General features: G+C 38.3%; 2 protein-coding genes across 3 annotated transcripts; both read left to right on the top strand.

Annotated features, from left to right (window-relative positions):
* The first annotated feature begins 34 nt into the window (after window positions 1-34).
* pld3 (phospholipase D family, member 3) lies at window positions 35-7078 on the top strand. Of its 2 annotated transcripts, none has more exons than XM_057348119.1 (12): window positions 35-234; window positions 1105-1172; window positions 1666-1716; window positions 2353-2501; window positions 2718-2898; window positions 2983-3100; window positions 3283-3410; window positions 3664-3861; window positions 4579-4718; window positions 4909-5071; window positions 5384-5483; window positions 5682-7078. In XM_057348119.1, exons 2-12 carry the CDS (start codon window positions 1146-1148, stop codon window positions 5867-5869), a joined length of 1443 nt encoding a protein of 480 aa, XP_057204102.1. In that variant the 5' UTR covers window positions 35-234; window positions 1105-1145; the 3' UTR covers window positions 5870-7078. The 2 variants fall into 2 exon arrangements, with proteins under 2 accessions (XP_057204102.1, XP_057204101.1); XM_057348118.1 differs by having other exon boundaries at window positions 983-1172.
* A 674-nt stretch (window positions 7079-7752) lies between these two features.
* Window positions 7753-12527, top strand: LOC130562839 (5'-3' exonuclease PLD3-like). The gene is made up of 5 exons (XM_057348120.1): window positions 7753-7798; window positions 10277-10311; window positions 10601-10628; window positions 10941-11040; window positions 11239-12527. The coding sequence occupies exons 1-5, from the start codon at window positions 7793-7795 to the stop codon at window positions 11424-11426; spliced, it is 357 nt and encodes a 118-aa protein (XP_057204103.1). The 5' UTR covers window positions 7753-7792; the 3' UTR covers window positions 11427-12527.
* Window positions 12528-16323: the final 3796 nt, after the last annotated feature.

Genomic DNA, 16323 nt, shown 5'->3' with positions numbered 1-16323 from the left:
CTATAGGTTACGTTGTTGAGTCTGGTCACGTGACCACATACCGAGCCGCTTATAGTACACAAGGAACTCGTGCAGGTCAGGATCTTTTTGACTTTACAAACAGCGAACGACTCTCATTGTTTGAGAACCTTCACTTCATTGCTTTTGACAGACTTTACTTGTTTTAGTTTGTAAATAGAGATCAGTGATCGCCAACAATAGCGCTGCGATTCACGAGATGATTTAAGAACACAGGTAACGTTATGTCTTTCGTTTCCTTTAAATAAGCTAACTTACATGTTGAACAGTATATCGATGAAAAACGCAACAATTGGCATATGATTACAAATGTGTTGTTTCGTATATGTACATACACTCACGGAAAGAAAAATAAACCATGACTGTGTCTCAAAACCTAGTGAACTCCCTAACTAGACAGCGTTCTTATGCAGTCTTCGTAAACAGACAAACAACTCACCATAGTTAGATGATGGTATTTGTAGTCTTATTTATCAACTCTTTTATATCAGCAGGACAATGCTACTTTGTATTTTTTCAATGTATTGTATGGTTTTATACACTTATTTGAATGTTGTGGCCAGTTATGTCATGAGATGCACTTCACGGGGGTCTGAATGAAGATGACATGTATCCCCTGTAAATGTATGCACTGTAAAAAAGCTCTTGTCAAAAGGATCAGTAAGCATTAGTCATCCCAAAACAGAAAACACCAGATCAGAAGGAAGATAAGATTGCATTACTGTCAGTAACTTCAGGCACGTGACCACAGGCTCATGACTGTCACAGTCTAACCTACAGTTCTTCATTTTTTTCCTCTGCATCTTCAAAAACACTTCCACTTTCAGGTCAGACGACACTGCACAATACCAGTTTTTGTGTGTGAAAGATTTGCCAAGCTCATCAAGACTGCTCATTGGTCAGTCACCTGGCTGTTGCGTCTGTAGCCACTAATGCTGACACCCGGCTCTTTCTGTATTTCCAGCTAGCGAAAGGCCTGTCTATAGAAATGCTTGACACATGAAAACAATGATTCCATACACAAACAGACACACAGTGAAGCTCCAAACACACAGAGCGATGATCCACTCATGTTGCATTTTTTAGGATACGCGTTTCCTTCAATTGTACCGGCAAACCTTGACAGCATGAAGTCAGATATTCCTTACGGAAAGGTGCGTAATATCTTGCATTTTTATTGATGCTTTGAATTGGATTTGTTTAGAATTATTCTTGTTGTTCACATATTTTACACTCACTTTGATAGGGATCTTTTATCTATTGCAACATACTTGAAGTAATAGTTCACTAAAAAAATGAAAATTCTGGCATCGTTTACTCACCCTCTTGTCATTTCGAACCTGTATAACTTTCTTTCTTCCGCAGAACACAAAAGAAGATATTTTGAAGAATGTTGTTAACTGGCCCCCATTAACTGGCCCCACATCGGGTTTGTGTCCGTACAATAGAAGTGAATGGGGGCCGGTGCTGTTCGGTTACCAACTTTCTTTAAAATATCTTCTTTTGTGTTGTGCAGCAGAAAGAAAGTCATAAAGGTTTGAAACGACAAGAGGGTGAGTAAATGATGACAGAATTTTCATTTTAGGCTTAAATTCACGTTAAGAGCATTTATGTGGTTAACCAGTTTTCTTTCCAATCTTACTCAAGATGGTTGATGTGGAGTCAAGGAAAGGAGAAGCACAATACAACTCACAAAAGGTATTAGTTCCGACTGTCCATCTGCTGTCTTTCAATCACAACATTTACCTGTCAAATATTTCTGTACAATGGCCGTTAAATTATAAAATGTCCCGCTTGTCCCAGGCAACCTTGACTCACATTGCTGTTATCTTGTGTTGCTCTGTGGTCTCTTTCTTCTCAATATTTTACGTCTAATAATTTATTTATCTGGTAAATAGCCATGTAATCACTGTGCTAATGTACAATTAACTGGTCTTAAAGTGATAGTTCGCCCAAAAATCACTTCAAACCTGTATGACTTTCTTTTTACTGCAGAACAGAACACAAAAGAAGATATTTTAAGAATGTTGGTAACTGAACAATGACGGTCCCCATTCGCTTTTATTGTATAGACACAAAACCAATGCGAATCAATGGGTATGCCATTGTTTGGTTACCAACATTCTTCAAAATATCTTCTTTTGTGTTCTGCAGAAGAAGAAAAAAGAAAAACAAAATGATGAACTATACGATAATGATAAACCCTTTATTGCAAGCTAGTCCCCTTCCCAAAAACATGTCATTGACAAAAACCCTGTCTGGTTTTTTTCTGCATTAATAACCAACTTTAAGTTATGTTCAGACAAGTTTTGATCTGTTCATCTGTGTGTTTAGTATTACAGGTGCTTGATCATCCTTACCTGTCTAACCACAGTGCTGTTGATACTTCTGTCCCTCCAAACGCTGCTTGTTCCTATGGCAACAACCTCCTCCAAATCACATGAACGTCCTCTGATCAGAGAAACCTGCACTGATCCCTGCAGGTAGACATCCATTAGGTTATTTTGTGGCAAACGTGTCTAATTTCTTTGTTTTATCTGGACTGTAAAATGTGATTCAAGTTGCTTCAGTGTTTTAGTGGTCCACTGGTAAATGAGGTTAACCACAACCCGCGGTTTCACATCTGCACTTTTAATAAAGTGTGCACTTTCGGTAAGGTCTTTGAGAGTGTCTTTGAAATATCCTCTTGTCATTCACAGGATTGTTTTGTTGGAGAGTATTCCAGAGGGACTTGTTTTTAACTCCTCGACCACTCACCAATCCATATATGAAGCTTGGCTCAATCTCATATCTGCTGCTCAAAGCAGCCTTGATATCGCTTCCTTCTATTGGACTCTTACCAACAGAGACACACAAACACATGAGCCCACGGCCAATCAGGTTTGTAGTTTGAGTTATCTGAATTCCCGCTGACTATTAGATAAGAAATCATCAATGAAGTCTTAAATGATTTGTACTCTTTAGGGCGAGCAGATTCTGCAGGAATTAGGACGGCTCTCTGGGAAAGTATCTGTTCGAGTTGCGGTCGATACACCATCGGAAACGAAACCTCTAGATGACATTTTGTTCCTCATGAACTCGGGTAAGTCAAAACTGCTTTTGTTTCTGTTATGCTAACAAACAGCCAGACCAAAAGACAACATCAGGCGTTTTATTGTAGTTGAGAGAGACATTGAAATGTGCTTTCTCATATCGTAGTTTTACAGTTGTGGGTGAATTTTAAAGGGTCTTAAAAACAACATTATGATGTTTCACCTGTCGCAGGTGCTGATGTGCGGATGGTGAATATGCGAGGGCTGACTACAGGTGTTCTGCACACCAAATTCTGGATTGTGGATAAAAAGCACATCTACATAGGCAGTGCCAATATGGACTGGAGATCACTAACACAGGTCAGTCTTCATTTTTTTTGCATTTATATAAGTGTAAATTGCCTCATCTCATGCTTTGCTCACCTGCCCATACACTACATGAAATCATAGAAACCGTTTTAAAATGATTTTCAAATGTGTTATAATCCATCCTTCTTTAAGTAAAAGTAACCAATATTTGACATGTCATAATAAAAATACTAGTCCTTTCTTATGCCAAATGTGTCAGGTTGTTCTGTGTGTTGAGTATTATACTTTTTTCCCCCCTGCTCAGGTAAAGGAGTTGGGTGCGGTTGTGTATGACTGCGGATGTCTCGCTGAGGACCTTGGGAAGATTTTCGAAGCCTATTGGTACCTGAATCAGACCAAGACAGTTCCCGCCCACTGGCCCAGCAAATACTCCACCCTGTACAACAAGGACACGCCCATGCAGATGTTACTCAATGGGACTTACTCCAGTGTCTATCTATCAGTAAGAGAAAACCCTCCCACCTTTAAAGGGGTCATATGGTGAGAATACGTGTTTTTCTGTGTCTTTGGTGTGTTATAAATTGCCCATGCATGTATTAGACACGTAAAATTGCATAAATTAAAGTGTCGGAAGAAAAGATGCATTCTATCTAAAAGCGAATGCTCACCCAGACCTGCCTGAAACGCCTCGTGTAACCACACCCCCACAAATCTACGTCAGTTCGTGGTATGATTTGACTAAGACCGCCCAAATGTATACGTAAGTAAGGTGGGCGTACCTGTCAGTACAATTGCTTTGGAAATTGATATTCCAAATATGGTAAGAGGCGTTACAGTTCTGTCACACGCTTGCGGTATTCGACCAATCACTACGCATTGTCTGCAAAATCTGCACGTTTCAGGGAGGCGGGGCAAAGACGAGATACAAACATGCACGGTATGTGGAAAATACAGCGTTTTGAACCTTAAATCCTGTATACACATGGCATTACATCTAAAACAAACGATAATATTTGTTTTAGCCCTGTCATATGACCCCTTTAAGGCAAAAGGATATCTAAAATAACTATAACCACACTGTAGACAAACTGTGAGCATGTTGTTTGTTTGTACACTACTGTAATTGCTTTTTGAATTGCTTGTATATATTTCAATGTTTCAGTATCGGAATTAGTGACTCAAGTTAGAGGAAGTATTAGTGTCTGTCTTTCGCACACAGAGCTCTCCTCCATCATTATGTGCTGAGGGAAGAACTCCAGATCTGCAGTCTATCCTCAGTGTGATCGGTGACGCTCAACAGTTTGTATACATTGCCGTAATGAACTATCTTCCTACAATGGAGTACTCCAAATCTAAAAGGTCTGTAATATACGTGTACTCCTTCCTAAGTGACGTATGCCAAAACAGCCAAAAAATGCCTGAGAGGATTTAGAGAATTTTAAATCAACGAAATCAAGTGGACCTCAGACTGAAAAATAATGATATAAACACTTTAAAAGTTTGCTGCTTTTGAACGTCTCTGACCGTGGGCATCTATTATGTCTTGCAGGTACTGGACAGATATTGACACCCAACTGCGGCGTGTGGCTTACGAGCGTAAGATTCGTGTGCGTCTGCTGATCAGTTGCTGGGAAAGCACAAATCCAATCATGTTCCCTTTCCTTCGCTCACTCGCTTCCTTAAGAGAAAACAACAAGCTGGATGTTCAGGTGGTGAGTGTCCGTCTGTCTGTCCAGTCGAGAGGCGTTGTTCCCTGGAACATCGTGTTATTCAGGTTCTGCGAGAAGTAGTGTTTGAGTTTTGTCATCATTCCCTGGGTAGTGTGCAGCTTAAATTATTAATTCACCCAAAAATGAAAATTCTTTCGTCATTTACTTATATTTGTGTCATTCCAAACCCGTATGACTTTCTTTCATCTGCAGAACACAAAAGATATTTTGAAGAACGTTGGTAACATCATTGAACCCCATTGACTTCCATTGTATGGACACAAATTTAGTTCACTAATAACACTTTTTCCACAGAAAATTTTTACTGTCCCGTCCAACCCGCGACAGAAGGGAATTCCATATGCCAGAGTCAACCATAACAAGTACATGGTCACAGACCGGGTTGCTTATATAGGTATGCCACTGTTTTAGTTTTACTTAGTTTTTGTTGTTCTATTTTTATTCCAGGTTTTGCTTTTCTGTAACTTACATAAACACAACACACGTCTTTGAAGTTAATCCTTTTATGTCCATATTGCCTTTAATTATATGTGTCTTTTTTATATATATATTTTTCAAATGATACACGTGTATACTGCCTGTGTGTTTTCAGGTACCTCTAATTGGTCAGGTGACTACTTTGTGAACACCGCTGGCTCTGCATTATTGGTAAACCAGACTTCAGCCCAGACAACAAGCCCTACAGTACAGGAACAGCTACAGGCAGTATTTGAGAGAGACTGGGACTCTTCATACAGCAGAGAAATCAACCACAATACCAATCACAAAGATGTTTGTTAGTTTTGGTATTTGCCTTGCACTCTTGCCTTTGTGCTGTGCAAATCATTACTGAATACTGCTCCATTGTTCTGGGGTCTAAACGCACAGGTACATAGAACAGGGATATCATTTTTTCATTGATAACTATTTGTATCGTCTCCTCAGAGGAATTACGCTTCCATTTGTACTTTATGCCTGTTGAATTTACATACATTTGCACATTGTGATTTGCACGATTCTTAACTGACATTTATATTTACATTTATGCATTTGGCAGACGCTTTAAGCGACATGCATTGCATTATCCTATACATGTTGTTTCTAAGTATGTGCAATAACCTGGGATCGAACCCACGACCTTGGTGTTAACACCATGCTCTTACCACTGAGCTACAGGAAAGCATGCCATACCTCTTCACAGAAACACTTTTCCTAAGTATTTCATCCTAAGCCTCATCTTAAACATCATTCAGAATGTTATCTTTGATTTCAAATAGTGTTGATTGCAGGTTTCTTTTTTGTATTTAATGATTTCTTTATGCTGCCTTGCATCTGTGAAAGGGATAAGTTAGCCAAAAATGAAATTTCTATCATCATTTACTCACTTATTTTTTCCATTTTGTTCACCACCCGTAAAAGATGTTATAGGGACTGTCTGCCTCAGTCACCCTTGCTTTATTGTAAGTAAACAGAGACGACGAAACTGAGCAGTGATGTAGGCTTTTGGTCTCTTAACATTCTGCCTTCTGTGTTTTAAGGAAGAAGGTCATGAAGTTTTTCTTTACTTTAGGATGTGTAAATGATGGCAGAATTTTTATTTTTAGGCGAGTTATTTGTAGTTATCTCAACAGTTTTTTATTTGAAATATTATTCATGCCTGTGTTTAGTCATGAACATCACCAAGTAGGCTACATAACATTTTAAAGCCATTTTATGTTACATTACCACTATTGCACAGCCAGTGGCAACAAGTACACACTGCTGATTTAGCTGCACATGAATTTCGACGCCAGGGAATTTTATAATGTGTGATGAGGATGAATAATAAATTCATGAGGGATCTGCATGTTTTAACTTGTATCTCAAATCTCACATGTTGTGCATTATATTGTCCTGCTGTGGAACATTTGTACATTAAGGGGGCATTTAAACCTAGATTCTTTTTAGTTTGTGTTGTTTGAATTGATAAACTGCTGCACGTTTTGAATAAACAAGGACTACTATAGGCTACATTGAGTATGTCAACTACATTCAAATGTCATTTTGGATTTCAACTTTTTTATTCATTTTCAATTAAATGTTGTTTTATAGCAATACAATTTTGCATCTTTGCACACAGCTTTACAGAAAATACATTTCAAAACCAACAGTGGACACACGAGATATACAGTAAAAAACAAGGAAAAAGAAAACATGCAGAAGCGGGAAAAACAACATTGATTTGTGAATACACTGATACTACTGTATTTGGATAACACGTAGGCTACAGCATTTATAAGAACATTTACAAATTGTATCGTTTCTTCGTCATTACAAAATGTAATAAATGACGTTAATATATTAATAAATAATCTATTAGCAGGTAATTATACCGATACAATACTGATTGATTTCGAATTTGTTATCATTTTTATAATAACCTGTCCTCTTTTATGCTATTATACTATACTGGCATCTTTCCCATAAATGGATATCTCTCGTGAACTCTGCGTTAGTTTTCTCCGTTATGTCCCGCCTCCTGCAGAACGATTTGCTAATGGACGTTTTCCCTTAGCTGTGATTTGACAGTTGATACGTCGTTCACAGAACCTTACCAGCCACAGCACGCAGTAATCGGATCAAGGGCGGGACTTGTGGCAATCCGGGTGTGAAAATATAATAACGCTGTGCTGGCAGTGATTTTTGTTGGAGGCGGAGCGTTACTCGTGCAACAATGAAACGAACATGGCGGTGAGTGTCTTTCTGTTACAATATATATTTTGTCTTAAGTGTTTTATTTCTTTGTATTTCTTTTGAAATGAAGCGCTTCAGTAAATTTCGGTGATGGTGCAGTGAGTTCATTCATAGCTGACGATCCTACAATGATAACTCGCATCAACAGCGGACGATAGAGTCGATGCTGTTCGGCAGAAGAACTAGAACATTCATATACTTCAATGCTGTTAAATAAATACAGATATAAACTGTGTGTCTTTAGTAGCCAGATAATAGAAATAACACAGTGGTTAGAAAATCATTGCCTGCATTTTGGCCATAAGACACTTGTTGGTTTTTACTCTTGTTTTAATTATTTTTTGTCTGTGAAGACGAAATACAACATGCATTTTGTATCTTTTTAAAGTCAGTCTCATGGTAAACATTGTGTATATTATTAATACGTAGTGTTTTAAAAAGATAATGACGTATTTTTTCTCTAAACTCATCAAGATTTTGTTTACACCAGATGGCAGTAATCTACACTACCGACAATAAAAGGCTTAAACATGGTTTTATAGTTATTTTATATGGGCAGATTCACGGTGTTGAATATTTTTCTGTGCGTGCGTTTTCTATTTCTTCTGTACATGTATAAAAAGCTTTACTGTTACCATTGTTATTGCGCTGGACAAAAGTAGGTCATAGTCCAGTAACCATCAGTTTTCTGACTAAACATCCGTTTTGAACGTTTTTTTTTAGTTGAATTATGTCAAACGAAAACAACTATATAAAATATGTGCTAAAATGTATTCTACTGTTTATGGCTATTTATTGGATTGTCAGCCGTTTTTACAGTAATACAGTTTAGAAACTTTTTGATCATTTTAATCATTTATTATTGAATGTATTCTTACTTATTTAATATGCACTTTATTTAATATTCATATATATATATATACTGTATATAGTTTCAAAGAACTTTCAGATACTAAAAAGTGTGCATTCTTTGTATGTAACAGGACTGAACATGTTTGTCTGTTAACCACTACCCACCCCTGTGTATATGGTACACACCCTGACAACGTGCCCATTGTCAGGGTGTGTCTTAGGCTGGGCACTGCCATGGCAGCTCAGGGTCAGTGGAGTGCAAGTATGACCTGTTTATAGACAAGAGCAGTGTGTCTCAGAGATCATCTGTCTTAGTCTTCGTAATAGGCCGGACATCACATTTAACAGTTGCTTGCCATTTTTATAGTCTGTTTCGTTGATAGTTTTGGAACATGACCGCATAAAACTCACAGGTTCACTCACAGTGTGTTTTGTTTTTCATTTGGTGTAGTGAAAGGAATAGCTCACCTTTAAAATGAAAATTCTGTCATCATTTAATCACCCTGTTGACATTTTAAACCTGTGTGATTTTCTTTATCCTGCAAAACAAAAGAAGGTATTTTGAAAAATGTTGGTTGCCAAAAATTGTTGGTCTCCATTGACTTCTATTGTATGTGCACAAAACCAATGCAAGTCAATGGGGACCAATGGTTTCTGTTTTCCGTTTTTAAAAAGGTCTTATTTTGTGTTCTGCAGAAATAAGAAAGTCATTCAGGTTTTAAATGACAAGAGGTCGTGTAAATAGTGAAATGTCATTTTGAAGGTGAACTATTCCTTTAAAACAAGAGATGTGTGATTCCATCAGACGCTCATCTGCTGTGGACGGCCTAAAGTTTCCGCACAAACAAAGCAAATATTCATTATAGACTGTCATACAACCATTATAAGTCACAAGTGACCAGTATGACTTTTCATCGCATCTTCATCCTCATCAGTCTCATATTATCAGTGCCAAACTGCTTGACATTACTGCACGTCTGAGTTAAAAGGAAAGAACCAAAGCTGTATTACTTGTATTAGCAAACAGAGACTCTAGTCATTCTGATTGAATAAACCACATTCAAAGCATTTGTAAAATATGCTGACAAATGTACGCCCATAAATAAGATTAGTATAGAAAGTCTGAATCATTTGGGTTAACATTAAACTGTTTAATGAAATGGTTGGAAAAACAGTTCGGTTTCTATAGACTGATTTAGGCCTGTGTGAATGCGTCATCTCTTGCACTTTAATTACCATCTTGCCCTGTCAGTGGGCTGGTGTGGTGACGAGGGTGCAGACAGTAATTCAGTGGAGACCCCAGACCCTGCAGAGTGCCTGGCTTCCAGGCTCATGAACTCTGACGCTGGGACCCTCTCTACAACACGAGTGTGCGTGCGTGCGTGTCCTAGAGAGAGTGGGTGTGTACACCACCCATGGGGACATAGGGTGGAGGTGTGATTGTGGTTGTACACCCCAAAAATGATGAGATCGCAATCTAAATTGGCTGTCTATGGTGGAACTTCCCTCACGATAGGAGGTTTTATGCATTTGTTTATTTTGAGTGTCAGATATATTTTTTCCTATACTGAAATTAATTACGTTTTTGCCTCCTTTCATATAATCTTTTTCCTTTCATTTCAGGGGGCGCCCAGTGAAAATGGACAAGAAGACTTAATGTAAAAAATGAAAGTGGATGCTTATAGATAGTAAAATAATAGTTATTTATTTGATCAGGTGTTAAAGAAATGTACTAAAAAAGGATGAATATGCAATTTCTGTGTTAAAAACCAAAGTGATTTTAGTAGACACTCTTATATTGTCATTGTAAACCCTCTGTACTGTATTTTTTGTTGTTGTAGTAATTATTTAATGTACTTGGCCTAGTATGAATTGTACATGTACATTGTACATACAAAGCACAAATCCAATCATGTTCCCTTTCCTTCGCTCACTCGCTTCCTTAAGAGAAAACAACAAGCTGGATGTTCAGGTGGTGAGTGTCCGTCTGTCTGTCCAGTCGAGAGGCGTTGTTCCCTGGAACATCGTGTTATTCAGGTTCTGCGAGAAGTAGTGTTTGAGTTTTGTCATCATTCCCTGGGTAGTGTGCAGCTTAAATTATTAATTCACCCAAAAATGAAAATTCTTTCGTCATTTACTTATATTTGTGTCATTCCAAACCCGTATGACTTTCTTTCATCTGCAGAACACAAAAGATATTTTGAAGAACGTTGGTAACATCATTGAACCCCATTGACTTCCATTGTATGGACACAAATTTAGTTCACTAATAACACTTTTTCCACAGAAAATTTTTACTGTCCCGTCCAACCCGCGACAGAAGGGAATTCCATATGCCAGAGTCAACCATAACAAGTACATGGTCACAGACCGGGTTGCTTATATAGGTATGCCACTGTTTTAGTTTTACTTAGTTTTTGTTGTTCTATTTTTATTCCAGGTTTTGCTTTTCTGTAACTTACATAAACACAACACACGTCTTTGAAGTTAATCCTTTTATGTCCATATTGCCTTTAATTATATGTGTCTTTTTTATATATATATTTTTCAAATGATACACGTGTATACTGCCTGTGTGTTTTCAGGTACCTCTAATTGGTCAGGTGACTACTTTGTGAACACCGCTGGCTCTGCATTATTGGTAAACCAGACTTCAGCCCAGACAACAAGCCCTACAGTACAGGAACAGCTACAGGCAGTATTTGAGAGAGACTGGGACTCTTCATACAGCAGAGAAATCAACCACAATACCAATCACAAAGATGTTTGTTAGTTTTGGTATTTGCCTTGCACTCTTGCCTTTGTGCTGTGCAAATCATTACTGAATACTGCTCCATTGTTCTGGGGTCTAAACGCACAGGTACATAGAACAGGGATATCATTTTTTCATTGATAACTATTTGTATCGTCTCCTCAGAGGAATTACGCTTCCATTTGTACTTTATGCCTGTTGAATTTACATACATTTGCACATTGTGATTTGCACGATTCTTAACTGACATTTATATTTACATTTATGCATTTGGCAGACGCTTTAAGCGACATGCATTGCATTATCCTATACATGTTGTTTCTAAGTATGTGCAATAACCTGGGATCGAACCCACGACCTTGGTGTTAACACCATGCTCTTACCACTGAGCTACAGGAAAGCATGCCATACCTCTTCACAGAAACACTTTTCCTAAGTATTTCATCCTAAGCCTCATCTTAAACATCATTCAGAATGTTATCTTTGATTTCAAATAGTGTTGATTGCAGGTTTCTTTTTTGTATTTAATGATTTCTTTATGCTGCCTTGCATCTGTGAAAGGGATAAGTTAGCCAAAAATGAAATTTCTATCATCATTTACTCACTTATTTTTTCCATTTTGTTCACCACCCGTAAAAGATGTTATAGGGACTGTCTGCCTCAGTCACCCTTGCTTTATTGTAAGTAAACAGAGACGACGAAACTGAGCAGTGATGTAGGCTTTTGGTCTCTTAACATTCTGCCTTCTGTGTTTTAAGGAAGAAGGTCATGAAGTTTTTCTTTACTTTAGGATGTGTAAATGATGGCAGAATTTTTATTTTTAGGCGAGTTATTTGTAGTTATCTCAACAGTTTTTTATTTGAAATATTATTCATGCCTGTGTTTAGTCATGAACATCACCAAGTAGGCTACATAACATTTTAAAGCCATTTTATGTTACATTACCACTATTGCACAGCCAGTGGCAACAAGTACACACTGCTGATTTAGCTGCACATGAATTTCGAATTCATGGCAACAAGTACACACTGCTCTTGAATTGTACATGTTTTGTACAGTCTCTCTGTGCCATTACAACTGTAAACAAGTTTTCCTGTTAAATAAATTGCATTTATACAATCATTAATGGTTTAATGTTGAATATGTAAAGGAGTGTGGAGCAAAGCCTAAACAAAGGCCGAAAGGTAAAGGTGATTAGGTATAGTTCACTTCACCCAAAAATGAAAATTCTGTTATCCTTTACTCACCATCTTGTCAACCTATGACTTTCTTCTGCAGAAGACAACAGAAGATATTTTAAAGAATATTGGGAACCGAACAACGACGGTACCCGGTACCGGTACAATAAAAGTGAATGGGTACCCCTGTTGTTCGGTTACCAATATTTCTTCAAAATATCTTCTTTTATGTTCTGCAGAAGAAAGAAAGTCATACCGGTTTGAAATTGCAAAGGGGGTAGTAAATGATGACAGAATGTTCATTATTGGTTGAACTATCATTTTCAATGCAATTTTATTTATATAGCGCTTTTCACAATGTGCATTGTTCCAAAGCAGATTTACAGGAGCAAATAAGAAAAACACAGAAAGGTAAAACACTGCACAGTGCATGGTGTTTATAGACCAAGCAAGATCATTATAATAAATAATATCTAATGAATAAATAAATAAATGCAGTCTCCCGGTGAACAAGCCAACACTGCACTGCTGTGGCGAGGAACCCAAACTCCAATGATGAATAAATGGAGAAAAAAAAACCTCGGGAGAAACCAGGCTCAGCCGGGAGGGCCAGATCTCCTCTGACGTGTCATAGCTGCACTCAGTAACCCAGACCAAAGCCACCGAGCAACGTCCACGAAGAACAGGGAGAGCCCACCAGCCGCGACCCAGGAAAGCCCCACCTGCTGAAACCGTGCAGGTCCAACCCGGTCCCATTCCGCGATCAACAACAGACAACAGAGGAACAACCAGGGAAAAATAGTAATGGCATAATTAACTTTATTCCTCTGTTGTCCGACATCGACCACAAAACAAGACCAACCAGACCAGACCCACACAGTCCCAACAAATGAAACACCCCAAACCACAACCAACAAGCCCCCCTACTCCCTACAAACACCCACCCAGCAACCTCCAATCAAGTCACTGAGTGCAGCTACATCAAACTGCTGTCATGTGATGTATTGTAAATTTAGCATTAATGTGACAAGTAGTCCGTCTTTGCTCTCGGTTGGGGATGGAATTGTCTGAGCTGGGATGGTCAGATGGTCACTTTTCTCTTGGGTGGTGATGGAATTGCCTTGGATGGAGCTGGGATGGTCAGTCAGTCCGCAGGCTCTCGCAGGAGGATGGCATGGGATTTTCAGATGTAGCTGGCGTAATCTCTAGTTGGGGATGGGCATATGACGTTCATCTGGGCCTGGCGGAATCTCTCGACGAGGGCAGAAAGAGAATAATTAGCGTAGCTGCTGTTCATTAACTATGTATTAAGTGAAAGCTTGGCTGAAAAGACGTGTCTTTAATCTAGATTTAAATTGGGAGAGTGCGTCTGACCCTCGAATAGTATCGGGAAGGCTATTCCAGAGTTTAGGTGCTACGTATGAGAAAGCTCCGCCCCCTTTGGTGGATTTAGTTATTCTAGGTGTTATCAAAAGTCTGGAGTTTTGAGATCTTAGAGAGCGTGATGGGTTGTAGTGTGGAAGAAGCTCTGTTATGTAGGAAGGGGCTAAACAGTTTAAGGCTTTATAAGTAATTTAAAGAACTTTAAAGTCAATACGATAATTAATGGGTAACCAGTGAAGGGTTGATAACATTGGGGTTATGTGATCGTATTTTCTGGACCTGGTTAGAACTCTGGCAGCTGCATTCTGAACTAACTGTAGTTTGTTTATTGATGAAGCAGGACAACCACTAAGTAGTGCATAGTTATGGAGCCAGAAATATGACAAAACAATCTGAATTTGAATTTTGTAAATCTGAATTTTAAATAAGTGTAATTGCACAAAATTGAATATTTCCTGACATTCAATATAGTTCTGAATTTGATTTTTAATATTTTAATATGAATATTTAATATTAAATTTCTTAAATTGAATATAGAACAATTCAAAACGCAGAAATTCAAATTCAAAACGCAGAAATTCAGATTCAAATTCAGATTCAAATTCAAATTCAGAAATGGTTCAGTGGGTAAGGTTAGCTTCCGGGTTCGACAGGGAAGAGTAGAAGATCTAGGAAAAGTCAAACGGAGCGCTTTGGCCACAATGGCCAGTTATTTGTTCTTATTATCCAATCAAACTCCAAACATGCTGTTTTGGAGAGTGGAACTTCTTACATTGCAATAAAAAAGATTATAAAAATAAGCGGGCGGTTTTTCAGAAAGGGCTTAAGACTAGTTCTAGACTAAATAAATGTTAGAGTTTGCACTGACGTATCTTAAAATACACCAGTGCCATTGTTTTGTCTCAAAATGCACAGAAGTAATGTTTTTTGTAAGGCATGTTTGAAAAAATGACTGAAGTGTATACTTAACTAAGTCCTAGCTTTAGTTAGTCCCTGACAAGGAAACCGCTTCTTAGAGTTCCTTTGTCCAGAAAATAAACTGTGCTTTACTTGAACTATTACAAAGCTGCTTTGAGCCAACAAGAAATCTAAAAATTTAAAGACCACTCTCAATCATTTTCAATCATTTTCATTTTTAAAATTAACTATATATGATGTTTAGTTTTAAGTGTAATTATATGTTTTTCTTTCATTCTGTGAACTAGAGAAATGAACTGGTCATAATAACAAATATATCAGACTTTGAATACTGCAAGGAAAATAAGTGCAGATTTTAAACAACACAATATTAATACGTTTAATATTGATGAGTTAAGAACATCAAATACTTAGTGGAATAACCCTGATCCCACGTGTCTTTGTATTTTCTCATTGCTGATGGATGACTTTTCGTCACTCCTGAGGTTTGATTCTGTGGAAATTCAACAGACACTGGAATGGAATGACCACCAAGGCAAAATCAGAGTGGTCTCTTCATTTATCCAGAGCTGTATACATTTTTCATAAATGTGAGTATTTACTCACAGTTACACAAGTGCCGAGGCTGATAGGGCCTGATGCCTGTTTGGATCTGTTTGTGCCGGTGTGAGTCAGGGAATGTGTTTCTCTTTTAATTATGTTGTGGATGCGGTTGAGCTCTGTCTGACAGAAGCGTTGATGTCTATTTGTCACTAAGCCTCCAAACAAGGCCTTACTGGGCCAGAACTAAAGCCACAGCGCTGGTGAACAAGAGACAGGAGCTTTAGTCAGGGACCCGTAAACTGCTGACTCTCTGGGCTGCCTATTTCAACATTCTGTCGCCCTGTCCATCTCTTTTTCTCCACCCATGATCCCATACTCTCATTCACCACAGAACACCTACCTCCCCCCCCAAAAGAAACTTGGTTTCTATCGCTTTCACCTCCTGTATGTTTTTCCCCTGTCAGTGATCTTCTTTCCTTCATGCTAGCTGGAACCGAACCGCTCGCGTTATTCAGGAAGAGACCCAGCCCAACAACTCACCTGTGACATCCGTGTATGTAATGCATGTTCAGTATAAGCGCTCGACTTCACGTCCTCTGCCATGTGTGAGTGTCTACGGGGGATTTTCCGTGTCACCTGGACACCCTCTTCCAATGCAGGTGGGTTTGCTGACATTTTATGCATATTTACACTCATTTAATGCTGGATTGTGATGCCTATCTTTGTATTCAGACCAGAAGTTCTTAGTGTTCTTCATTCTGACCTCTTTTGCTAAATCAAACCCATTCTTGCCTTTGGCTGTCAGGGGTGTCAGTTATAAATTATTCAAGATGAGAGGTCAAGGTTGTGAGAGAAGTTTATGAGCATTGTTAAGATCACAGGTGCATATTTTAAAA

Source organism: Triplophysa rosa, linkage group LG12, assembly GCF_024868665.1.
Source record: "Triplophysa rosa linkage group LG12, Trosa_1v2, whole genome shotgun sequence".
Classification (NCBI taxonomy): Eukaryota; Metazoa; Chordata; class Actinopteri; order Cypriniformes; family Nemacheilidae; genus Triplophysa; species Triplophysa rosa.
Note: the sequence above shows the minus strand (reverse complement) of the source record. Positions and strands in the feature narration are given on the sequence as shown.

Bases quoted from the DNA above. Each gene is read 5' to 3' on its own strand.
- pld3 (XM_057348118.1), top strand. From the start codon at position 1,089: ATGTTGCATTTTTTAGGATACGCGTTTCCTTCAATTGTACCGGCAAAC. The intron at 1,717-2,352 runs GTATTAGTTCCG...CTGTGTGTTTAG, and splicing joins CACAATACAACTCACAAAAG to TATTACAGGTGCTTGATCAT. The intron at 2,502-2,717 runs GTAGACATCCAT...TGTCATTCACAG, and splicing joins ACCTGCACTGATCCCTGCAG to GATTGTTTTGTTGGAGAGTA.
- LOC130562839 (XM_057348120.1), top strand. The intron at 10,629-10,940 runs GTGAGTGTCCGT...CTTTTTCCACAG, and splicing joins ACAAGCTGGATGTTCAGGTG to AAAATTTTTACTGTCCCGTC. The intron at 11,041-11,238 runs GTATGCCACTGT...GTGTGTTTTCAG, and splicing joins AGACCGGGTTGCTTATATAG to GTACCTCTAATTGGTCAGGT.